The sequence below is a fragment of the Pogona vitticeps genome, chromosome 11 (assembly GCF_051106095.1).
Source record: "Pogona vitticeps strain Pit_001003342236 chromosome 11, PviZW2.1, whole genome shotgun sequence".
Lineage (NCBI taxonomy): Eukaryota > Metazoa > Chordata > Lepidosauria > Squamata > Agamidae > Pogona > Pogona vitticeps.
The window spans coordinates 1,230,969-1,256,379 of record NC_135793.1 but is presented as its reverse complement, the minus strand read 5'-3'; the positions used below and the strand labels follow the sequence as shown (position 1 = coordinate 1,256,379).

The window sequence follows — 25,411 nt, the reverse complement described above, 5'->3', positions numbered from 1 at the left end:
CTCTCAAGGTCTGCCGAGCGCTTCCTTGCCTGGCGAGGGCAATATAAGCCCAGCTGGGTGAGGGGAAAGGTCTGGGATGGCCTCTCTGGAGCTGGGTGGGGAGGGAGGCGTGTACCATCATCCTACCAGCCCAGCCCCTCCATATTCAGGCAAGCAAAGTCCTTGACATCCTAGGATCGTCTCCTCTTTGCAGCCCTCATTCCAGCTCCACCGTTCTAAGATGATGAAGGTGATAGGTTCTGGGTTTCATGGGGAAAGCATCGAGATTTGAATGAAATAAAAGAGACCAATAGTGCAATCTGCTAGCTTTCGTGGCTCAGGAGGCCCACTTCATCAGGCTTGTGCCGGAGGAGTCTTGTCCCGAGTGCAAAGAAGTTAAACCGAGTCCCAAACGTGCACAGCAGACGTACGTACGTTGCCCGCCGTTTTTCTTGGATGCAAGTGAGGAACGAGGCAGGCTGTACCGGAGGTGTCTCTTTAAAGTGACAGCCAAGGAAGCTGTGGGTCGGATCTCACACGGCAGTTCAAGAACCAGTAGATGCGTGCAGCCATTGTGCATCTCTCCTTCTGCTTGGCCTTCCTTTGAAACGACACACCTTCCTCTCTGCCCGGGCTACAGGGCGGCACGAGAAAGACAGAGCCCTCCCTCTGGGGTTGGGGTGAACACTTAGGAATGGCGCCTCTCAACAGGCATGTGCTGGGACTGCCGCGCCTGGGAAGGCGGCTTTCCCTTGCTCGCTTTTCAAGGGGTGCCCGTGTTTCCTAGCCATCCCACGAGCGATGGATGAAGCCACACTACACCGGGGGTGGTGGGGGTGGGGGAAATGCCCATACCTGCTCCATTTTGGCCACTCAGTTCCTCGTCATACCTAACCCCCCCCCTCTCAGACTCAACCCAGCAGAAAGATGGGCCAAAAAACGTCTGCCTGTGGCCACCTGCTAGCTTGGGAATGCCTCTGGATGGATACAGAGCGCATCCCACTGTCAGAAGTCGGCCGGCCCCAAATGACACTGAGTGGAAGAGTGCCTGCTGATGTTAAGGGAGGTGGCAGCCTCTTCCACTCGGGAAAGCCTGGTCTGCGGCCGCTCTTCCTTGCGGGCTAGAAAGCAGAGCAGCCCCTCCAGGAGGACCGAGGAGCCGCATCCGTGCTGGGTTGCAGGAGGCGTCCTGGGGTCGCAGGACATCCACTGCTGGCCCCCACCCTCCCGACATCCCGAGGGGCATCGAGAAGGCCCTCCGACTCGTCTCCTCCTTCCATGAGCTTTCAAAAGATTGAGGACACTCTGTGACCCCTTTTGCAACATGCCTAAGGATCTTGGCCCTCTTTCAGAATAGGCAGACATTGGGGGCCCACCTGGCGTGCCCGTGTGTGGACCTGTCTTTTGTAGAAAGTAACTGTACAGTTCAGTGCAATGCCACACCTTAACAAAACGACATCCTAGCTACATGAGAAAGGGGAATACATCCAGACCAATTAAACCAGAGACACGCTCAACAACCCAGTAATGCAAACAATATGCTGTTTGTTAGTATTTTCTTATTTAAAAAAGGTATCGAAAAGGCAAACTCGGAGGTTACAAAAGCTTTATAGGGCACCGTTAGCAAAACAATATCCTCCATGCAAGAGGTTAAAACAGGGGAGGCTGAATGCAGGGGCAACGGCCATGTGTTTGAACAGTCGGACCATCTTTGCCCATGTATGTAGAAGTTAATTAATGGGTTCCCCCTGACACAGAAAAGGAGTGACCTTGGCCACAGGACTTTGAGCGGAAATTTATGGGTTGTTCTCACACATAAGTCACAATCCCCCACCCCGCAACAAGTTCGCAAGAGGCCTTGACGTGGGAGTCGAGATGCTCTTGAATCTGCAAATACGTTGAGCGCTGTTTCCACTTAAATGGTGCTAAACATAAACAGAACTGTTTAAAAGCAAAACAAGTTATCCCAGGAGGGAATGGATGCTAAGCACAAGAAACACAGATTTTTTTTTTAAAAAAAATGGAGAATGATAAGACTACAGTATTGAACTGGACCATTTATTTGGAATGTGGAAACATTGTGCTTCGGTAAAAGCAGCTCCCTTAATAACCAGACCGATTTCCACACAAGAAACTGGCAATTTATTTGAGATTGTAAGGGGTGACAGGAGAGTCTCTCTTGTTCTTTTATGGAAAAAATCATAGAAATAGTTGTTGTGGGTTTTCTGGGCTCTTTGGCCGTGTTCTGAAGGTTGTTCTTCCTAACATCTCGCTGGTCTCTGTGGCCGGCATCTTCAGAGGACAGGACTCTGTGCTCTGGATGTCCTCTGTGATGTCCTTTGAAGATGCCGGCCACAGAGACTGGCGAAACGTTAGGAAGAACAACCTTCAGAACAAAGAGCCAAAGAGCCCGAAAAACCCACAACAACCATCAGATCCCGGCCGTGAAAGCCTTCGCAAATCATAGAATAATTGAGTGAGAAAGGGCCTATAAGGCCAATGGGTCCAGCCCCCAAGGTGTACTTGAAATAGCCTGGACTTCTTGGTTCTCACAATATTTTAATTGCTGTGCTTGTTAAAATCAAGTTTAAAGTAGGGAATGGGAAGAAATTGTCAAATTAGAGGGGGAAAGATCTCCAAGTTGCCTGGTGATGCTGAGTACGCCATTTAAATTTTGTTTTTTCCAAGGATTGCCTTATTTGTTGGTTGCTACCCTCATCATTGCATCACGGACTGTGATTAAAATGAAATAACTAAGAGTGGGTGGATGATGTTTCCAAATGCTCATTCACAAAATGCTCTGTTTGCACATTTTTGTTATGGCGCCTTCCCTAAAGCTGTGTTCCTGGGAATGAAAAGCATCCTAACATTTCTCCTGTGTTGAAAATGGTTTAGAAAATGGAATTTTTCATGGAACTTGGCTTTTCCATGTCTTGAAGAGGTGCCTCTCAGCTTCCTTCTGCAAATGGCCTGGGAAATAGCCGTGGAAATCTGGAAGCAACAGACTTGAGTCCTCAGCTGAGCAGCCGAGCTGCTTATCGCACTGGTGAACCTTGAACTGAAATCACAGAGAGATGGATGCACAGTAAGGTTGTGGCCAAGGACAGCCCGCAGGGTTGGTAGTCCTTTGCTTGATCATCCCGGAAAAGTGGCTCGATCTCAGAACATGCCTGCTGTTAGGCATAGGGTTTTTGGATTTTTTTTTTAAAAAAGACTACAAATCCCATAATTCTCTGTCCTGGGAGTTCCACGGGCTGCACAGACACCTCAGTGTGGCTCGCCGGAAGACAGGCCTAAGATGAAAGGCTTTGTGACCTAGCTAGGCCTGGTCTGCCTAGGTTCCTGCCCAGAAAGGCAGTTTCTCCCAATGTCAGCAGGAAGCTTCCTTTCTGAACAGGAAGCTTGGGGGAACTAGGCCGAGGCAGGCCACAAAGGCTTCCAACCTTAGGCCTTTCTTCCAGGTGAGCCACAGCAAGGTGTCTGTTGTTCAGGTGGAACCTCCAGAATAAAATCCAAACCCCCCCCCCAAAAAAAACACACCCAAACCTACTAGCTATCAGAGTGAAAACTCCCCCAACCCTATGGTCTAAAAATATTTCCAAATTCCACTGTCCTCGGCACCCTTCTCTGGGTGAGATGAGAGTCCAGATCACTTGTGGAGTACAGCAGGGAAGCAATCCTGATGGCAACTGGGAAAAAAAAACTCATTTCAGGGAAGCCTTTTGTTTACCTGGAATGACACGTCTTGCCTCCTCAAAAAGAAAAGATTTCCTCCAGCATTGGAACAGGCAAATTCAAAATCCATCATTGCTTTGAACGTCTGAATAATTTGGTGCTTGTTCAGGATAATGAGACGCCGTACTTTTAACTTCCAATAAATAAAGAAAATTTATTTGCATGTCCTGAAAAATCTCCAGAATTGTAAGATCTGGAAATGTGCAATTTTGCACCATTCCAATTGGTTTCCACAACTTAAATAACAGGATTGTCTTCAACTCTGCTGGAGAATGTATTTCTCTTAAGATATGGAAAAGCCAAGTTCAGTAAAATATTCCTCTTTTTAAAGTCATCTGCAACACAGGAGAAAGGTTAGGACGCCCCACAAATCCAGTTGGGATTACTGATAATCAGCATTTGGTAGCCAGTGTTTGATCATAGACATTCCACGGGTGGATCTACTCCACGTCTTGCAAACTGCAATCACAAGTTCCCTTTTCCCTGGCTAGGAACGAAGTAGTTCATCTATTGTCCAAGTTCTGACCCAACCTCTTCTATCACAAAACAGTGTCTATTCTAACAGAGCTTTCAAATAATGGAAAGAAAGAGAAATGGTAGATTGGAAGATTAACAAGCCTTTGCTTAAATTCCTGGTTGTGCACCAGCTGGATGGCCTAGCGCAGGACTGGGAACTGAAGTGAGAACTCTTAATTAGCATCAGTTTGCTGCTGTGTGATTGCACTGTTTCCCTTCCATTGGTGTTAACTTCTGAACAGGATTGGGGCCACAGTTTATTCCGTCTGAATTTACAAGTTGCCTCTTGGAACAGTAGAGAAGGCATTGTAAAGTATTTTGTCTTCTTTAAAAACAAAAAGTGTCGGAAGCAAGAAATAAAATCTTGCATGCTGTCAAAACCTGTCAGCCGGTGAAAAGGCGTCTTCTCCCTTCAGACCTTTAAACCCGGGAGGTGTCCCAGCCGTGGCAGTGATGGTGGGGGCCTTCCAGGAAGATGTGCAGAACGCTGGAGCATCTGAGGCAAGGCCAGAAGGTCTTCTGTGAAGGCCGTTCAGGACCACGTGCTGGGGGTGGGGGGTCTGTTCTTTCTCTCCCGGAATCCTTGGAGTGCCAGACATGCATTTGCAGCTGTAAATTACACCCTCTTGTTTTCTATTCCCCTTCCTCTCCCCCTAGGGAGAGGCAGTTTTCAGATTTCTTTGGCAGACTTGATCTCTGGGATGGCACCGATTCCCCATGAAACCCTTCCTCCTGCTTCCTTTCTCCCTGCTTTCCACCCCCTTTAAGGTTCACTGGACTTTCTCTAAACAGATTCTCGGATGCCCTCTGGTGGCTCCGCAAAGCGCAGAACAAAAACACCAGGACCGAAAACGGATTCGGGCGGAATGACATGTCCCGGAAGAACTTAAGTAGGACGCTGTAGATTTCCACCAGAGCATTAGCACATACTAGGCCAAACTGCTGGAGATCATCCAGCAAACGTGAACCTCCTCTAAATAAGCTTTTTTTTCATAGCCTTCTTGTTCCAAAATTGATGTGGGCCATTCTAAGACCTGCTACCTCTTCCCTTCCGTTTCCTGGATGCAGAATCAGAGAACTGGAAGGCGTCCCCGATGGCTTTAACCCTGCCCCTGCTGGGACAGCAGAATCCATTCGGAACTTTTCTGGAGAGGAGGCATGGGCCACCAACCCCCAAGTCCCCATTTCTGATAATAATTATTTATTTAAAATATTTAACCCCACCTTTCTCCTTAAAAGGACCCAATAGCAGAACATGTTTGATCCCACTCGGCTTGAACACAGATTACAATTCACTTCTTACACGAATGTATTTGGGAGGTGCTAAGGATCGAACCGGCGATCTGATGCACACAGAGTAGGTCCTCAACTTCTCGGCTAGTAAAGCGCAGGGTACACTGAAACCACAGGAAGTACTCTCGACAACAGCTCTTGAGGTGCGGATGACGCTTTCCATGTGTCAGCTTTGAAGCCCTAGTAATTATAAAAAGCAACAGCCCCCCCTCCCTGGCTAAAGATAACGAAACAGGCACTCAAGCTGGTGAAACGGCTGGGAAGCTATCCAAACGTGTGGGAGTTTATATCTAAGACTGTACAACATGGCATGACCCAGATCACTTTTTGGAAAACAGATAAGCAAAAAGAGTGTGTTCGACTCTCTTTATTAGAATCGAGCTATCTTTATATGCCCACAGATGTGAACCCATAACATCCATCTGGACCATGGTGTATGTGTGTGGAGTTACCTACTGGAAGTTCTTTAAAACTTCACCTCTAAGAAAAACCATCTTAACATGTTTCCTGGGCCTCTAGAAGATAAGTGTTGAACTTGCAGGCAAACCCCTGAGACGAGAGATCTTCTACTATTGTCCAAGGTGCCCTCTGATCCAGGAGGTTTCGTACCTGAAGGGCTCTCTGTGTATAAAATAACCATCTTGGACCTGCAGAGCTGGGAAGGGCGACCGTACGGACCATCGAGTCCAACCTTGAACTCCCAACCTCTGGGTCCGCGGCCAGTTGCCTAAAAACCCATGACCGATCTATCGGAAACAGTCACCAGAGTCAACACAGAAAGACACCAAAGGAGTCCAACTTTATTGGTCTAAACTTTATTGGCACTGAATGGAGAGAAGAGGGTGTGGACTTAACAAAACCCCTTTGAACACACAGCGTCTCAACCGCAAGCGGACCTCTTTTGGCTGCGAGCCACAGCGATCCACGGGTTACCTTGCAGCCCCTCCTCCCCCCCCTCGGAAGAACTGGTGCTTTAACACAACATGTAAAAAGGTTGGTCAAAATAAAAAAAAGTTAGACATAATTTACAGCAAAAATTCCAAAACACAAATATAAAGTTTGACAAAAAAAAAAAGCTTAATAGGGTAAACTCCCCTCCCCCAGAAGGATCGTGTATATCCATGTAATAAGAGTAAACAAACGGGGGAGTGGGGGAGAGGAGAGCAAAAAGCCCTCCATGAATCCTAACAAATAATTAAAAAAAGTATCTAGAAATCTCATTGTAATACTGAATGCTTCTTACATTAATTTCCTGCAAAATATCATCTCTTTACAATACATTTTTTTCCCATGGAGAAAAGGGGTGGGTGGGTTGTAAATCTCCCCTCCCCTCTCAACACTTCCAAGATTAATATTTTCTAATTGTGCATAGCTAGGAAAAAAAAAAGAAAAATGAAATCAATATCATTAGATACAACTGGAATACATAATACTGGTGAGACCAGGGAAGAGCTGAACCATCTACACGAGGAGTTAGACTCACTGGCACGGTTGTTTCGACCCCGGAAGAAAGCGGGCAGCGGGGAAGTCAGGTTGCCAGCCGGAGGAAGGTTGCCGGGGCTCCACGAGCCCAGGACAATGCAAGAGAACGGCCGGACAGCTCGGCTCGTCCATTGCTGAGTGAGCTCAGGGCACAGTGCATTTATTTGCTTATCAGAAAAAGCTCTATTGGGTAGGTCTAAAAAAAAAATCAGTGTGTACCAAGCACCAGAAATTTCTGTCCTGATTCAGGAATGAAAGGGGAAACAGCCGTGACCTTGCCTATACATCAGTTCTGACAAATGGTGTGTTTTTTTTTTTTAAAAAGGAAAAAAGTTAAAAGCTGTGGAGTTCCATATTTCCAAAGGGAGGAGGACAAAGGGACTGTCTGTGCACACGGCCAGAGCCCCCGTCCCTCGCTTCCTCAAGGCACATGATGTGGAAGGGGGGAAAGGAGGGAAGGGGTGCCCCCCCCAAACGCACCCCTGGGCACTTCAGAAGGTGATCTCTGGAGGAGTTCAGAGCATTGGTTTCTGACGCACCTCTCCACGCAAGCGATATTGCTCACAGGGCCCACTCCAGAATAAGCCTCAAGATTTAGAGGCACTTGTGGGAGCCCCACAGGGAAAACACGGGAACCGTTGGCCCTCTCTTCACCCGGGGCTGACTTTTGCAGTCTCCACTCAGCCTTCTCCAAACGGGTTTTGGATTCAACGCTAATCAGTTGGACGCAAGTGGAGAATGGAAGTGAGGGTGCAGGGGAGTTTGGAGGGAGAGGGCCAGGAGGGCTGGAGAGGCCGCAGAGAGGAGCCGCCTGTGAGCCCACACAGGGGTAGGAAAGGAAGTCAGAAACCCAGTGGCTTCCTTTCAAATGGAGCTCTTTTTAAACAGAAGCCTGAGAGAAGCAGGAGCCGCCGGGCTGTGCAAGGGAGAAAACCCAGAACAAGGAGGGCTCCATCCAGACTTGGCTCAGCCTTGGAGGAGGAGGTGCTGGCACTTCTGCTGATGAACGGAGACGGCTCCGGGCCACCCTTGCAGGTCAATGGCCCTGCGGGGAGGAGAGACACCTGGAAGGCTACTGGATGAAGGGTTGGCCACAAAACAGCACCCAAGCCTCTCTCTCTCTGAATTTAGCACCCCTAGAAAAGACGGTCTGCAAACTTCTGAAAGGAAAACCCCAGAGGCTTTCGCATCTCCCCGCTCCCCTTAATAACAGACTAAAAAAGGCACTCCAAACCAAGAGATCCAGCAGCGAAGGCAGAAGAAAATCTCCCCATCCTTCTGAGGGGCTCGCCAGGTGGGGATAATCCCCTTGTCAGCTATGCAAGCAAGGTCAACCCTGCAGGCCACAAGCGAACAGGAGGAGACCACTTTTATAGAGAAAAACACACACTACCCACAACTGCCTTCCTATAGAGAGAGGGGGGGGGGAAAGGAATGCAAGTTTCATAAGGCACCATACGGCAAGTGTTCAGAAAACCCACCCTGGAAAAAAAAAAGGCAATCTGTGCAGCTTTGTGCTTCTCTTGCGGACAGCCACACCTGACTGAAATCCTCTTTCAGACCCTCGGTCCAGCCACATTGTTGGCAAGATCGAGGACGCGGGACAGGTGGGCCAAACTTTCTTCCTGCTGCATATGGCAAAAAGCGACTCTGTAGCCAATGGGGCTAAGAGGGAGCATCCGAATTGCTCCGATCGCGACGATGCAGGAGGCTGTGGATGCTTCCAACCTCTTAGGTTGGTGGCACTTGCAAAATACTGAAAGATCAAAACAGATCTGTCTGGTCTTTTGAAACCTCAGGGAATCTTTTCGAAAGCTTTGGTCTCTAGGAACTAGGCTGGGAATGCCACAAATTTGGAATTCTACTTGCAAACCATTATCCTGCACTACAATTTTTTTTCCTAGTCACACAGTGTTAAAACTAGTCTGGCTTTAAAACACACACACACACACACACGCACACACACACACAGAGAAAGATCTGAAAACTTCAGCAAAGGCTATGGATTAGTGCTACGCTAGTCTGTGACTCTTCAAATGTTGGCTAGAGACGGGTGGGGAGAAGACCCAGAGGTGTGTCCGGTGCCCCTAATTAGGCCTCGGCAATTAGGCAGCGGTGGCGGCACTGATGTATCACAAGCCGTATTAAACCCACGTGGAACAAAGGTGGCTCCACAACTCGGCTTAAGCAAGGAGAGGGCAAGGTGCCCAAAATATTTCAATAATGGACCACAGACTAATTTTTCTTTCTTCCCCGTTTGGTCCTACCCCGAATGACAGCCTGAGTGCTGAACTCTAGGGCAGAACGGTGGTCACGCTCCTGTAGTGGTTCCAGCAGAATGCGGTTACACAGAGAGAAAGGGGAGAAAGGGGAGAAAGGGAAGGAGGGAGGGAGGTTGCAGGCACGGCAAAGGCAGGAACGGTTTACATGGACTCAAATTCGTCAATGCGCTGCTTGGTGTTGCCCTGTCGGATCTGGCGGAGGGTCTTGTACTTGTCCCGTCCGAGGCGCATGTTCTCGGCGTGGATCATGTCGTTGCTCGTCTTCTTGGTCTCGTCTCGGGCGTTGGCCAGCTCGGACGTGAGAGCCTGCAGAGGGGCAGAGGGGGTCCGTTGGAGGAGAGGGGGACCCTCGAGGGGGCTGGGGTGAGATGCTCCCGACGGAAAGCTCCCCCGAGTAACACCCTTTATTTCAGGGTGTGCGCCTTCAACCACGCCCAGGCCCTGAAACTGACCACGTTACTCTGGGGAAGAGGACCCAGGATGGCCGGCTTCCTTGTCTTTGTGGGCGCCCTACCTTCAAGTGTTTCTGGACCCGCTCGTTCTTCTCCGCCTCTGTGGTCCGCTGCTCCTCGCTGCGGTCCTTGACGGAGGCGTGCGCCCGAAGCTCCGCGCTGGCCTCAGCGGCGTTCTCGTCCTGCTCGTCGTCGTGCTCGTTCTCCGACTGCATGGGCTCGGGGACGTGAGGGGTGCTCATGGCGGACTTCAGCTCCTCTTTAGTCTTCTCCAGGTCCTCCTGAACCATCTGGGCCTGGAAGGCGAAGAAGGGGCCATTATCCCATCGGTGAGTAAGAGGCAGCTCCCCAAACCGTCCCATTTCCCCTTTTGTCAACTTGGGCTTGGAGGGAGAGTAAGATGCTTTTCAGTGGATGAATAACAGGGACTTTTTTTTAAAAAAAGAGAACTCTTCTGGTTGAGAGCTCCAAGCAGAATCTACTTTGGAATGGCAGCCTGAAACCTGTGGAACTCCCTTCCACAGGAGCCTGTTTTAGGCCCCTCCCGCCTGTCCTTCTGCCAGCTTGTCCTTGCTCGTAAGTCAAATGTGTAGCTACAAACTGATGCTGCATTTCTACTGATGCTGCACTTTTCTGAGTTGTTTTTTAAAAACTGGGATTTTTTTTAAACACTCTTTTGGGGTACCATATGTGTCTTTTTAATTTTTCTAATTGTCTTTCATGTTTAATGTTTTTGAAAGTAACCCTCCATGTTTCACATCATTTTAAAGATTGAATTAAATCTTTATCACCTCTCTGGCCCCACTAGTCTGCAACATGTCTGTGAAGTGGGGAGAAAGGTGGAAGAGAAAGGAACTGGAATGGAAATTTACATACATCTGAATCCTCTCCGAAAGAATTCTGCTGAGGTTCCTCGAAACCACGGTGAGAACCCTCACAGCCCACCAACGGTGCTCAGCACCGCCCCCCCTCCAATCCTAAAAAGGCCAATCATTTCTGCCAGAAGCCTTCAGTAGACGGACATTTTCAGGACGTCCAAGACTGAGTGAGATGCTCACTTGTGTGGAATTGGTAAAAATCCTGGCGACCAACCTCCGCAACCCTCCAGCCAACAAACTGGAGCTGGCCTAGAAATTCCTAGTATGCAAAATCTGAGCTTTTCTACTTATCTATGAAAAAGAAAAGGGCATCTTCGATTTTTAGGACATGTAATGCCAGCATTTGGAGGGGGGGGGAATGCCATTTCCAAATGTCTGCACCACAAGGACAGAGGAGGGGGGGACCCCGCCCTGCAGCCTGGAAGGGGAAAGCAAGGGTTCAAGAGAAAGAGAGCAAGACGACCACCGACTCACTTTCTGCTGCCACTGCATGGCTTCGCTCTCCTTCTTCTGCCGAGCCATTTCTAACAGCGAGATCCTGTTGGTCAGTTCCAACATCTCACTGGCCTGCGGAAGTCAACAGAAAACCGTCTGTGAAGCAGGGGAGAGAGAGAGAGAGAGAGAGACCCTCCAGGAAGATGCCCGCCGGTCAACCCCTTGGACAAGCTGAAACCCCAGGCAGGCAGGCAAGGCAGGCTGGCCCAACCTGGGAATTTTATCTGAGGACGGACGCAAGGCTCTGCGAGAAACCCCCAACAGAAATACTGCTGCCAAGATTTTGGCAACATTTCGGGGCTTGCAGGTTCTTTCTCCGAGGTGTGCGGTTAGGTCTGCCGTGAAACATTTCGAAGGGCAGTCCTTTGAGGGAGAACAACAGGCAGAGACAGGCAGCCAGTCCACCTTTCAAGGAAAGAGGAGCTACTCTGGAATACAAGGCTATCCCCTTATTTGCATCCAGACCATGTTCCTGCGGAGACATGATTTGCACCCTTTACACCTTTTCACAAAACCTACACCTTAGGGTATGAATCCTGACAGCTGAACCTGCATTTACGGACATTCCCCCCCCCCAACTGCCCGTCAGCTCCTTCTCTTCTTCAGGTTCTTCACTACCAGGGTTTAGATCCGTTGTAGAAAGACATAGTAGCCCTTCCTCCCTTGCGGTAAGGGATGGCATCTCCCATTATCCCGTAACCTTGGCTATGCTGGCGGGGGCTCATGGGAGTTGGAGTCCAACCAGCACCTGGAGGGGGCGCACATTCTCCCCACCCTGTAATGAGTACGGGGACGAATCTTGTTTCTTGTGCCCGTGAGGCTCAAGGGGCAGCAGGCAGGATCAGCCAAAGAACAAAGGGTTTTGCCAACGGTGCCCAGACGGGGCCTGGGGGGGGGAAGCAGCCTACCAGCTGTTCCTGGGTCTTCTTCTGATCATTCGATGCCTTCAGCAAAGCCTCTTTGGCCTCCTCGGCTTCCTGCCGCTCCCTCGCCAGCTTCTCGGCTTCTTCCTGAGCCCGTTTCCTCTCCTGCTCGAGTTCGAGCGCTCGGCAGGTCTGCTCCTCCAGTTCTGGAGAGGAAAGAGCACGGAGGGGTCTTTTGTGCGTCCTCCTGGGCATCCCACCCACCCAACGCATGCCAGCAGGTCACAGGCGGGCCCGGCTTCGCCGCACGCGTCCGGCGCCTCCTCCCTCAGAGGTGCTCCCTCCCGAGCGGAGCCCAGGGGGTGTGTGTGTTTCGAGTTCTCCTACCTTGCTGGGCTTTCTTGGTCTGCTCTTCAATCTGCCTGAGCCGCTCCATCAGCTCCTCCTTCTCCCGCTCAATCTTCTCCTTCTCCTTCTCTGCCAACTCCCTCTTCTTCTTCTCATTCTCCAACAAAGCCCTGAGAGGAGAGGAAAGGCAGAGGCTCATGCAAAGTCTAGCCCGTGGGTTGGCAGACTTCAGCGTCCCCTTTATAGCGTTCAGGACAGTGAGTTGGCATTTGCCGTTTCTTGGGGGGGGGGGGAAGAAAGTCTTCGGTCTTCCCCACCAACACTTCCTCAACTCCATGGTTTGCCTCTGCAGGGGAACTCTGTCTGATCTGCATTTTTAAGTGAATCAACTCACTGGGCTTAGAGACCCTCCAAGGTAGTGCGAACACCGCTCAGGATGGCTTACATAATGAGGCAAAGCATGCAACCGATTCGAATAATAAAAGGAAAACAGAACACATAAACACACAAGACAAAAACAGAAAAGGCAAGCTAAGATTTAACACCTGATCACTTACAATAAACCAGATCCCATGAAACATAGTACAATAACCAGCATGTATATTAGTATAAGAAAATTACTCAGCGGTTTCAACTGCACATCCTGGACGAATGCACGAATCAGAGACCGTGGATCCTCCAAGCTATGCCCTTCTTCAGAATGTCACCACGCCCGTTCTCCGATGGGCAGAAAAATACAGGCAGGTCCCCAGCAAGCCCACGGGGTGACCCAGGTTGACCTCCAAGCCTTGCTCTCACTTCCCCGACCCCACCCTCTTCTCATCCAGGTCAGGGAAGCTTCTCCTCCTTTCCATCCACCCTACGGCCGCACGCAGGCACGCACCTCTCCATCTGTTTCTGGTGCTTCTCCTCCCGGGCCTGGGCTTTCATCTGCTGCACCTCAATCGTGTCGGGCTTGCGCCTGCGCATGTAGAGCTCATGGTTCCCCATGCAGAGGGCCAGGATGCGCTTGTTGATCCTTAGCCGGGGGGCATAAAATACAAAATCCTGGGTGGGAGAATGGGAAGTACTCAATTAATCATGGGCACCGCTCACAACCCTTCCCCTCCGCCTGCAGGAGCAGCTCCAGGCCCAGGAATGCTACACCTTCGGTGACTCAGTGTCACAGCATTCCTAAGCTTCAGAGCGGTCTTCAGCAAGGCTGGTAAATCCTGAGCCACTCCATGTGCCCACCTGAATCACAGAATAGGGCACAACATTGCAAGCAACAAAACAGGCCTTACGGGAGCTTTCTTGTCAATGGGCTTGATAACAAACTTCTTGTCATTGAAGGAAATATTCCTGATCTCACTCCAGGGGAATCCAATCTTTGGTGTTAACCTGCAAAGGAGAGGATTCACCATTTCAGAAAGCAGAGCCAGCTAAGAGCACCCGCAGTGCTTTGACAGCCTGTTGACATTCACACCATATGAATAAATTATTTCCCAGCAAGGAAAGCTTTGCAAATTTTTGAAAAATGGGATCTAAGGAGAGATACTGTAGTGCAGAATCTATCTAAACCCAAGTCTATTCTTGATCGCCCTAAAGTGCAAGACATGTAATCATGGTACAGGAAGCCAGATTTAGGCTGAATATCAGGAAGAACTTCATAACTGTTAAGAGGAGTATGATGAGGGAGCCCATGACCTCAGGAGGTGGTGAATGCTCCAACGATGGAGGCCTTCAAGTGGAAATAGGGCACCCCTCTGTTAGATCCGCTTTGATTTGGATTTGTGCCTTGAGCAGGGGGTTGGATTTTATGGCCTTAAGAGTCCCCTTTCTGGATCAATTATTCTAGGATTCTTATATTCAACAAGGAGCAAGAGGAATAAAACACTCAATTTAAAATGCAACATAGATCATGGGGGAGAGTGTAGGAAAGCTGTTGTTTTTCTGATCTGTTTGCCAGCTTCCAGAAACCATGGAAATCATCAGGGTTCAAAGAGGACCGCTGGTCATTCCCATACCATTTCCCACCACCCAGATCTTCTCCCCATCCCTTTCCTCAAGGAAGATTAGAGGTTGTCTCCTCACCGGTCAGTATGCTCATAAATGTTGAGCCCAAGGGCATCTACTCCCAACCAGAGTTCGGAGCCCTTCTTATTCTTAATACTGAAGTAGTTCACGCCGTACATCTCCAGATCCTGAGCAATTTTCAGGTACTCCAAGATGGCATCTTCTCTGGAAGGATGCAAGAAAGCAAAAATGGTTTTTAACACTTCACCCACACCTGGCTTTTCCTCCAAAGAGCTCTGAGTGGCCCTGGCCCTATTTTATCCTGGCAGCGGGTTGGGTCAGATGGAGAAGGATCCTGCCCAAGACCAACCATGAGGTCAAAGAGACTGAAAGCTGGGTCTCCCAAGCCCTGCTTCGATGGTGCAAGCCCTACAGCGTATGGGATCTCTCGCTTTCACATCTGAATCAGACGGGAGCATTCAGACCCTGCTTAGCGGGGGGGGGGGGGCTTTAATTGTGTCCCATCCTGTCCGTTTTCTCTGCCTCCCCTTCTTCCCAACTGCAATAGGTGGGGAAAAACTGGGCCGTCCAGATGGCCGAGGAGACGCGAGGAGGGCTTGGCCAAAGAAGACATGCCCAACCGCATCTGGGGCCGCCATTGGCTTTCTCTTGGCCTTACCTGAGCATCCCCCGGTGTTCTTCATGCCACACCTGGATCCTTTCTTCCCACTGATCCTTGTTGAGCTTGTGCTGTTCCAGGACCCTGGAAGCAGAGAGGTGGCAGCAGGTGGGTTAAGGAGGCAAACCCTTTCTGCACACACGCTGACGGTGGCGAGACAGGCCGGAGATCACGTAGGGAGAGTGCGAGAAGCCGGGGCTCTCATCCCAAGACAGGCTGGTCTCCTCGTCCCACCCTTGACCGCACACGCCAAAAGCAGAGCGACGCCTCGAAAGCTGGCTTACCTCTGAGGGAGCAGCTTGTCGCCCGCGAGGTAGCCGGGCTTATGCACCTCTTTGTTGTAGTCCCCGTACTTGGACTGGACGGCGTACGAAGCCAGGAGCACGGCGGTCTCCGGGGGGCAGTAGATGTCGTCGTTCAGGATGGCCTCCTTCACTTGGAGGAAGAAGAGGCGCTGCGTGATGTCTTGGATCAGCTCCTCCGCCACGTCCTCCGGGTAGAATTTGGCACGGAATTTGAAGAGCAAAGGGCTCTCCTTGCGGACGTCCTGCGCCGTCACCTGCAAGGAATGGGTCGCGAATGGATCCGGTTTCCGGAGGGTTTTCCTCCTGTGGCTCCTTGAAGGCTTAAGGCTTGGTCGTGAAGGGGACCCAGGGGGGCCACCCAGTTCTACCCACGCGGGAGGGCTGGAGGCAGGCGAAGGTCTGCCCGGGGTGGGGATGGTGGTGGGGGAGAGGCCATGAATGACAGTCGGGCCATCTCAGTGCCCCCGGGGTTGCCCTGTTGAACTGGAGATCCCCCCCCTCAAAGTCCCCAGAGGGCAGCATGGGGGGGGGGGGAAACACAAAACAAGAAACCCAGAGATGCTTCTCAGTATGACTTTCCTTCAAGGGGGTCCCTTTCCTGGAGGGCCCACCCCCCTTGCACCCCACCCCCCCAGGGCTGAAACACAGAACCCTGCGTTTGTTCTGAAGGTGCCCCCTCCCCTCTTTGGGGAAGGCAGCCCAGAAAGCGATGGACAGGAGGTAAAAATTAAAAACACAGCCTTCAGTACCTTTTTGTTCAACTTCAGCCAAGTGGAGAAGCCCTTGGTATCCTGGTACTGTAGTCCAAAGAACCAGACCTCTCTCAGGCCGATGGTTTTCACCACCTGTCCAGGGGAAACACAAAAACAAAACACACACACAAGAAACAAGGGCGTTAGTCAGAGTTTACAACAAGGGGGGGGGGAAGAGCTCCCTGACCCCAGAAGAAGAGGTTTTCTAACTTTCTGCTCCTCTGAGGGCATAAAGAAGCAGGCAAAGGAGAGGAGAACCACACAGACCAAAAAAGAAAGAAAGAAAGAAAGAAAGAAAGAAAGAAAGAAAGGAAGGAAGGAAGGAAGGAAGGAAGGAAGGAAGGAAGGAAGGAAGGAAGGAAGGAAGGAAGGAAGGAAGGAAGGAAGGAAGGAAGGAAGGAAGGAAGGAAGGAAGGAAGGAAGGAAGGAAGGAAGGAAGGAAGGAAGGAAGGAAGGAAGGAAGGAAGGAAGGAAGGAAGGAAGGAAGGAAGGAAGGAAGGAAGGAAGGAAGGAAGGAAGGAAGGAAGGAAGGAAGGAAGGAAGGAAGGAAGGAAGGAAGGAAGGAAGGAAGGAAGGAAGGAAGGAAGAAAGAAAGAAAGAAAGAAAGAAAGAAAGAAAGAAAGAAAGAAAGAAAGAAAGAAAGAAAGAAAGAAAGAAAGAAAGAAAGAAAGAAAGAAAGAAAGAAAGAAAGAAAGAAAGAAAGAAAGAAAGAAAGAAAGAAAGAAGCCTATTTCCAGCCAAAAAGGGAGTTGCTGAAGAGGCAACCCAAAAACAGCCATGATGGGAATGGAAAGGCAAGGAAAGGCCAGTCCTCCCCACTCACCTCCAAACACCAGGGTCCCGATCCCACGCCACCCTCCACCACCTTCTACTATTGGTGATCAAAGAAATACTGGAGATCATTAATTTGATTTTTTTTTTTTGACCCATTGCATTTTCTCTTTGTGAACCTCTCTTGGCCAGCCCCCAACTATTCTTGTCGTTTCCCAGTCTTTCTTAAAAAGTCATGGCATTTTTAGGGCTTGTGTCTTATAAGATACCTTTTCTGAATTGTATGGTTATTCTCATTGTTATTACGTCATTTTATCTTCGCCACTCGTTAAGCAGGATAAAAATGTAAGTAAGCAAGCAAGTAAGCGAGTCAGTCAGTAAGTAAATAAATAAATAAGTACACCGTAGCATCGCCAGCAGCCTTCCAAACAGCTTTTGAGTCAATGAAAGCCATCAACTGCAAAAATCCACATATCTATGCTCTTCGACAAACTATTGATTTATAAGTGTATTTCTTAAAAATAAACCAATACTGTATTGGTCTATAATGACATAGAGGCAGGATTAATGGCGAAACACATTTCCTAAGCACACGGGGAGGCAGTAAGGGAACCCCACGGTGGAAATCTTTTTCACCCTCTCCTGCTGGGAATGAAGGCGAGGAGAGTAGAACGGACTCCGGTCACGAGCGATTTGTGCAAAGGGTGAAGTGCTCTCCTTACACGCCACGCTTAGATCTGGATTTGCAATGATGGTTGTTATTTTTTTTTTCCTTTAGAGCCCGCAAGCGTTGCTGGGTTTTTCTGCACTCCTGGCTGAAGGCCGAATGTTCAGGAAAATACCCAGCAACGAAATGCTGCGACCTCCGCTCGGTCCCTCGCGGCCGCCCTCCCCAGCGGCTGGGCGTCTTTTCATTCCTGCCAACGGCAGCTCAGGGATCAAGGGAGCTCTCTCTCTCTCCCAACTGGCCTCGTCCAGAAGCCCCAGGGCAGAAGGAGTTTCACGCCACAAAGCTACCGGGGGATCACGTCGAAGGAGGTGACCCAGGCTCGCCATTTTTCCCCACAAGAGGAGGAAACAAGGTTTCTAGAGACTGAAACGCAATCTCCCCGAAATGGTTGACGGAGGTGATGATTTCCGCTCTTGCACAAAAGTGGGGAAAAAATCCTACCTCTTTTCCCACTCGTTATGTGCCCTCAAGTCATCTCCGACTCATGGCGACCCTATGAATGAGCCCTCTCCAAAAGGTCCTGTCCTCAACAGTTCCTGCTCAGCTCTTGCAAACTCAACCTGTGGCTTCATCGAGGGAGTCAATCCATCTCCCATTGGGTCCTCCTCTTTTCCTGCTGCCTTTCCCACCTTTTCCCAGCATGATGGTCTTTTCCAGAGAATCCTCTTGGCTTCTCAGGAAGTGCCTGAAGTTAGACAGACTCAATTTCAACAGTTTTGCCTCCAGAGAGAGGTCAGGATTGATTTGATCTGGGACTCACTGGCTCATCTTTCTGGCAGTCCCGGGGATCCAGAAAGCCTTCCTCCGGCACCCCATTTCAAACCAGGAGCAGAAGAAGCAAAATGTCCTTTTGCTGGAAGCTGCTCCCGCAAGGCGGCCAACGTTTCAAGAAAAGTCCCTTCCTGCTGATGTGAAAGTACTGAGTCTCTTAGCATTGACTCCACTCACGTTTTTTCAAAAAGCAACCCCCCTCCCCGGTTGTCAGAGGGCAGTGGCCAGAATCCTCCCCTTGGGCCTCCTACCAAGACTGTTCTGGCAGAGACATGTTTCCCTGCACGACCCAAGAGGGTATCCAGAGGAGGCCCAGGGGGTGGAAGGAGAAGGGCCATCTGGCGCGGCTGGAAGGAACACGCAGAGGCCAAAGATCCCTCCACGCCACTGAGGTGTCACAACAAGGTGCTGAAAAACAAGCAGCGGCCAAAGCAGGGCCCAGGAGGGGGAAGTGCCTTTCCAGAAAGCCGAGAAATCAGAGGGGGGCAGCCCTCTGGCCTCCCTCCCAACAGCCCATGCAGATGGTTTGTTTGTTTAAATGTTTGAAAAGGGTCCGCAAGAAGACAGGAGCCTTTCCTACGGAGCCCTTTCCTGCCACGGAGGCTTTACTGAGGTCTGTCGACAGCTTGTATTCAAGAAATGGAATATAATGGCCTTAGAAGGGCAAAGCAGGAAGGGACCCTCCGGATAAGCCCAGCGGGGAATCAAACTCCCAACCCCAAGAGACCTAAGCCAGTCTTGTTCTTAGCCTCCCCCCTAGGGACACAGCTCTTGACCTTTACGGTGCCTTGGGCTTAGCTGGGATTGGGGGGGGGAGGCTGGGGGTCTCCGCTCAGTCCACAAACCAGCTCTCTTTACTTTCCCATTCTGGTCTCGGCAGCGCAATGGCACAAGGACGGTCTGGCAAACGGCTTCCCCCCCGCATCCCCCCCCCGGCTCCGCCTGAACTCTCCCTGGTCACTATGAACATCTGGGAGGGGCGGCTCTGGTAAGGGACTCCAGGGTTTCCTAAATGGGAGGAAACTATCGACTTGGACCCCAGGTCTCCCTGAATGCTGCTGAAGAACCCTGAGGACTACGGGGCCAAAATAAATACATAAAAATGAAATTTTGGAAAGGCCACTCGTGACCTCTTCCACTGCCTGATTTGACCAGCCAAAGTCCAGGGGATCAGAAGGCAGAGGTGAGCCACCACTGCCTTTATGTCACATTTTAGGGCTACCCCTGCGTTATCCCGACAGCCTGACTTGCACGGGAGCAGCATTGAAAAGAGGTTTCAACAATGCTGGTGGCAGGGGAGAAAGAAAGAGCAGAAAGGCCATTAGAGACCAGCTGTTTTTATTTTGTGTCCTCTGCCCGGACAGGCTAGGCCAGCTAGAACATTCAGCCGGGCAGCACAAATACAGTAGGGAACAATCGGTTTTATTGCCCATTGTGGCCGGAGCTGAATGGGTTGTTTCCTCTCCGAATCAACTTCCTCCCCCTTGCAATTGTCCAGAGACAGTTGCTGGACCCCAGGCCGGCGGGAGGAAAAAGAGCAGATTAGATACTTTAGCAAGGTCCTGGCACAGCAGCGGCAGCCCAGGCAGCTTCCAGAATTCCTGACCTCCTGACAAAGGAGGAGACCTCGACACCCACGTCGCCACCCCCAAAGCCTTCCCCGACCTCAGCCGGGAGAATCTCTCTGGAGCCCCCTTTTTCTCTCCGGGGCCACCCTTTCAATGGTCGAGCCCGCAGTTTTACAGATTCACCAAAGCAAAGCCCGGGAGAGATGGACAAACGATTCCTTGCTCGGAACTCAATTCCGTAGCAAACGGTCTGCAACAGCCTCCACGCAGCCACCCCCGGGAGCCCACGAAAGGGTCTCCCATCAAGCCAGACCCTCAGTCCGTCTGGTTTAGTCTTGCCGACTCTGACTGGCAACCGAGGGTTTCCAGGCTTTCAGGGGAAAAGTTCTCTCACCCATTCCTGGAAATGCTGTCAGACCGTCTTGGCCTGCGCAGCTGTGAACACATCTTTATGGCAAGTTCTTTTGATCAGGTAGGAAATAATAAATATTTCAATAACTGTTCACAAGACATGTGTGGGCTCAGGGCCATCAGAATATTTCACATGAAGAAGGGAAGGCTCGCCAGAGCAACAAAAGAGAAAAGTTTGGCTTCTGGGCAACCGTGGGCTCTGAGCAGAAGACCTCCTCTTTCTAAGGCCAGTCAAAGTCTCCAGTCCCCAGTCGCTCTGACCACCAACACAGGTGGCCCCACGTCTACCATCTCGGAAGCAAAACGGCATCGGGGCAAACAGAGCTTGCCTAGTATCCTTGGGGAGAAACCAGAGAGCTATGCAGAAGGATTTCCCTTCCTAAAGAAAGGCCACCTGCACACAACCTTTTAAAGAGATAAATGAGGTGTTTTGGGGCCCTTCTGTCCTCTGTATTTTACTCAGTCACTGGGCCAGCGTGGGGTGTTTCAACCATGCCTTTTGCAAGTGGCAGGAGAGGCTGAAGCCTCAGCTAGTGCTGAAGGTGCATCGCCAACCAGAGGATCTGTGAAAATGCTTCCTGCAGCCCCCTGGGGTTACTGTAAAGGACTCAAGCATCCACGGGCCAGCTTTGGCCCAGGTAGCCAGACATTTTCCACAGGGCAGTGACACTGATGTAAAAAAGTGTCAGGGGCTGAGCCCTGCGTGCCACAAAACACTCAGGCAAAAATAAAAGCCGGGTGATACAAAGATTTTCTTTGGTTTCCAGGCCTTCTGACAGGTGAGGGCCGATGCACGTTTAGCCCTCTGTATACTGCAAAGAAAGCTCATCTGAGCGATTTGTCTGTACATCTGGTGGATGCTTTTCAGCAGGGGCCACCCTTTCTGGGCAGAAACAAGTGACTCAATGAGCATCCTAGATGAAACCTTTGGCCATTTGGAGGACAAAGATCGTGCAGCCCCCTCAGAGCGACACCACTGGTGTGGGACATTTTGGAGAAGCAGGGAGGCCTAAGCGCCGCTGTGGGTGAGGTGGCTTTCAGGGGAAGGGAAAAGCAGCGGCCGCACCACCTTCGCCCCGCACGGCCCAACCGAAGCAGAGGACGAGAGAGGGGCTCAAAGTGCTGCCTGTCTTTTTCCACAGAAAACCACCTTTGACATCAGGGCAGGCGTCTGTTTGGACAGATGCACAGAGCAGAGGCGAGGGAGGGAGGAGACCGTATTGCGACAGCTGCCCCACAAACAGGACATGAAAGGATGGAAAAATAAAAGCAAAGTATAAACACTGTGTGCATTGAGACCTGATATTTATTTATTTTTTTCACACATTCTATTCCGGCCCTGAGGTCAGAGCTGATGGATTCGAGTCGGGGACATGGTGGTTGCAACTTCTCGGCCAGGAGTTGCAGGTCCTCACTGCAACCGAAGCCCATTTCAGCTGCAGCCCCAGATCCCCAGGAACCTGCCTGTTCCTTGAGGCCTTTTTTATGGGTCAGGTAGGACCCAAGGCAAGAAAAGGAAGGGGCCTCTTTGGGGCTCGGGATTCCTAGCTACATGCTTGTATGAGGCCCGTCCCAGGCTCCAGCTTAGGGTTAGAATGGAGACAGGACAAGAGCAGGTGGGGCTGAAAGTGTAAAATTGTTTTTTTATGGTTGCCTGCTGTTGTTGCTGTTCTATTTTTAAATTTATAGTTTCCCTCTCCGGATTTATTTTGAACTTGCTCTCTAAGTTTTAATTTTGCTGCTTTAGCCACTTTAGAAATCTTGTATTCCATGAAAAGTCAAAACACTGATTTGTAAAAACGGGAGTAAGCACATACATCTCTTGTATGTATCTGTAGCTGTGCATTGGGGTGTGTGTGTGTGAGTGAATGATTGATAGACAGACAGACAGACAGACAGACAGACAGACAGACAGACAGATATATATAGGAATGGGGTAGAAGCAAGAACACACCCTTCACACAGCACATACAAGGTAGGGGGTCGAGAACAAAAGATTTCCTCTTATTTACTGTTTTTCACTCAATTTTCCCATTCGTCTGTGTGACTAAAAATGCAACCACCACCTCCACTGCTGAGCATCAATACACTACAACAGAAAAACATTTCAGGGAGTAGATTGTGATAGAAAAATTAAAAACCTTCCTTGCTCTGAAGGAGTGGGCCAGCTTTATAAGTAGGTGAAGTAGCTTTATAAGCAACAAACTCCTTGCCTTACAAACCAAACCCAAAGCCTTTGCCGTGAAATGAAAATGTGGTTGTGCTCAGGAGCCTCTTAATTGTGTCTTTGGGGGCTACACTCACTGCTACACCAGGCAGAAAGAAATGATCAGGCGACATATTTAACAGAGGTAGGAAATTTGCTATTAAGACAGCAACAATGGAGTTTGCCCAAGTGGTTCTCGGTGAGCGTAACCTGATGGATGTATCCTTTCTTCACTGATTTCCATCACCATCAGCTCCATTTGGAGGTTGCCTGATGTTTTTTACTTTACACACTCAAACCCACACACAGACAAAAGAAGGGAAGTATAGCCCCCAAGACAGCATGGGCTTGCACACATATTGCACATGTCTTGGGCCCCCACAGAGGGCGCAAGCTATAGGCAGCCAGCTGCTTTACCTGGTCAAAGAGCTGCTTCCCCGTCGTATTGGGCTGGATTGCAAATTCCAGCTCGGCATCCATAGTGGTCACGCGCACACTGATCTGGAAGAAAGAGAGGAAAAGAGTGAACATTCTGTGATGTCGCACAAAGTCCGTAAGAGCATCTAACGACAAGAGCCACTATGCAGCGAAAGGGTCTTGAGCATCAAGCTGATGACAGAATGGATTAGCCTCCCAAAATCTGGTTCCCTTGAGGAGACGTGGGATCCACAACTGATTATGGGAGTTGTGATTAGAGATGGGCACAAATCAGAAAAATTGTGATTTGTTTTGATTCGTGATTCATCAAGGTTGACGAATCACAAATTAATGATTCCCCCCCCCCCCGATGATTCAGTTTGTCAGTTTGTTTTTTTCCTTTAATGTGCTTTGGGGGCTGTTTTATAGCCCAATGAACTGACAAATCAAAAATCACTAAAAATTCATTGATTCATGTTCACTGATTTGTATGAATATGAATCAAGAAATTCGCAATTTCTGAATGAATTTGGTGATTTTTTTTTTAAAAAAAAACATGCCCATCTCTAGTTGCGATTCAAGACACCAGGTTGGGAAAGATGATGTACAGTAGAAGAGAAGCAAGCTCAGATAGAGCATGAAGCCACTTTAACTATGAAAAGCAATGCCCCTCTATCAGATAGAGAAGACACCAACATTTCTTTCAAGCTGCAGTTCCTTGTTATGTAATTATACAATAGGTTTGTTGCAAGAGAGCATCTGATAATGGAGAAAACAGGCAACATATACAACTGTTAATATTCATCTTTTCTGAGTTTCCAGCTATCGCAGCTATTTCTTTCCCAATGTCATCGATCCAAACCTCTCCAGGACTCTCCTGCCTCACAGGTTATTCCTCCAAAGGGCCATGCAGAGAGAAGCGCAGCTCCATATGGCCACCTGGCTCAGCTTCTTGCCCTCCAGATGTGCTGAACTACCACCGTCATCATCCTCAAGGCTGCAGGGAGAATGAGGCCTTCTTAACAGCCTCAGAAGCCAGGGCTGTCTCTACCCCAGAGATAACAGGGGAGAAAAGAATTCCTGCAAGCCTACGTATGGGAGAACTCATGCCCTCACCTCACACACAACCATGAAAAAAAAAACAGACTCTCTCTGGCCGGAGGGGGCTCGACAGTGCCTGGTACTGCTATCTGCTAAGCCAATTTCTAACATGACTTTCCAAAGAAGCTTCCCACTCTCCGCTCATTTTCCAAGCCCATACACACACACACACACATATGGGTGCCCAGAGTCCCCTGCAGCCATGGTAGGCTTCAAAGAACAGCAACAAGAAATCCAATGAGCCTCAAGCTCTCTTGGGTTGGTGGAAAGACAACAGGGTCTCTCCCCCCACCCAGTTAAACCACTGAGGGAAGAGGCAGCCACCAACCTGGCGGGGCGGCTACTGAGCCTTATTGCTCAAACCTCCTCCTCTCCCAAGGAAACACACGAAGGCCTAGAAAACTGTTTGGGAGCCACCATCCCTCACCAATCAGCCTTACTGCCCAGCAGAGACTCGGCTACGGCTTGTCACATGTCCTGGCTGGTGTCCACCTTCATGGTCTTCCATGTTTGACCCGCCAGATAATCTGGCATCCAACCCCACCTCACCCAACCGCTGGCTACGCCCATCAAGACCTCTGGGAGTTGAAGTCCAAACCATTTTGAGGGCCGGCAGTTGAGAACTCCTGTTCTGCATCCTATAGACATTGCCGGACAGGAGCCGCATACGTTGCCGATGGCGCCAAAATGAATCCTGAACCAAGTGACCAACAGCCTTGGTGGGATGTCGCGCTGTTTAAGGTGCGGAGCACCTCCACTATCAGAAAACGCTCAGTGGGTTGGGACACTGGGTAGAGGAACCAGGGTTCACAGTCCCCGTTGTGGCTCCCAGAGAAACAGCCAACCATGTAGCCTTGGGCAAGTTGCACCCTCCCACGACATGCAGAGAAGAAGGGATGTGGTAAACCATGTCTGCCTATTTTATACTTTAAACACCCTGAAAAGGTTCCACAAGTCAAAACCAACAGGACCCCATGAAATTAATACATTTTACAGCCTTGCAATTGAAATGAGGGGACCTGGTGGATCTCCTCCCTGAAACTGGGGAGATCAGCTCTTGCTTGTTTTTCTTTGCAAGCACAGGAGGAGTCCAAAAAAGCACATTGTTTTTTCTTTAACACACACAACAGGCTGATGCTCAGATATTTAGGTGGCCAGGTCATCCGTGAAGAACTTTTATTAAGTGGGATGGAATCTGAACGTCCAGAAGCAGAAGTCACATAAGTGTGCAACTAATGAAATGCCCCAAACTTCACTAGGATGCATCCACTCTTTTTTTAAAAAAAGTCGAAATGCCCATCTGCACATTCAAGGTCTACTAGCTACAACCCCTTCTGGGCAGACGTCAAAGACTCCCGGCCTCGACCCTGTTTTCTTGTCGT

At 49.9% G+C, this 25,411-nt stretch overlaps 1 protein-coding gene across 2 annotated transcripts in view; it reads right to left on the bottom strand.

The window, feature by feature from the left end:
* Positions 1–8,431: 8,431 nt before the first annotated feature.
* The window catches only part of MSN (moesin), a 37,705-nt gene continuing 20,725 nt past the window's right edge, over positions 8,432–25,411 (bottom strand). For both annotated transcript variants that reach the window (XM_072981199.2, XM_078380661.1), the window contains exons 2-13: positions 22,929–23,012; positions 16,052–16,147; positions 15,282–15,556; positions 14,998–15,081; positions 14,397–14,543; positions 13,607–13,703; positions 13,207–13,370; positions 12,363–12,493; positions 12,021–12,181; positions 11,092–11,184; positions 9,802–10,035; positions 8,432–9,593 (exon numbers count right to left, since the gene is read on the bottom strand). In XM_072981199.2, coding sequence (XP_072837300.2) covers positions 9,429–9,593; positions 9,802–10,035; positions 11,092–11,184; positions 12,021–12,181; positions 12,363–12,493; positions 13,207–13,370; positions 13,607–13,703; positions 14,397–14,543; positions 14,998–15,081; positions 15,282–15,556; positions 16,052–16,147; positions 22,929–23,012 — 1,731 coding nt within the window. In that variant the 3' untranslated portion in view covers positions 8,432–9,428. The remainder of the gene's footprint in view (positions 9,594–9,801; positions 10,036–11,091; positions 11,185–12,020; positions 12,182–12,362; positions 12,494–13,206; positions 13,371–13,606; positions 13,704–14,396; positions 14,544–14,997; positions 15,082–15,281; positions 15,557–16,051; positions 16,148–22,928; positions 23,013–25,411) is intronic.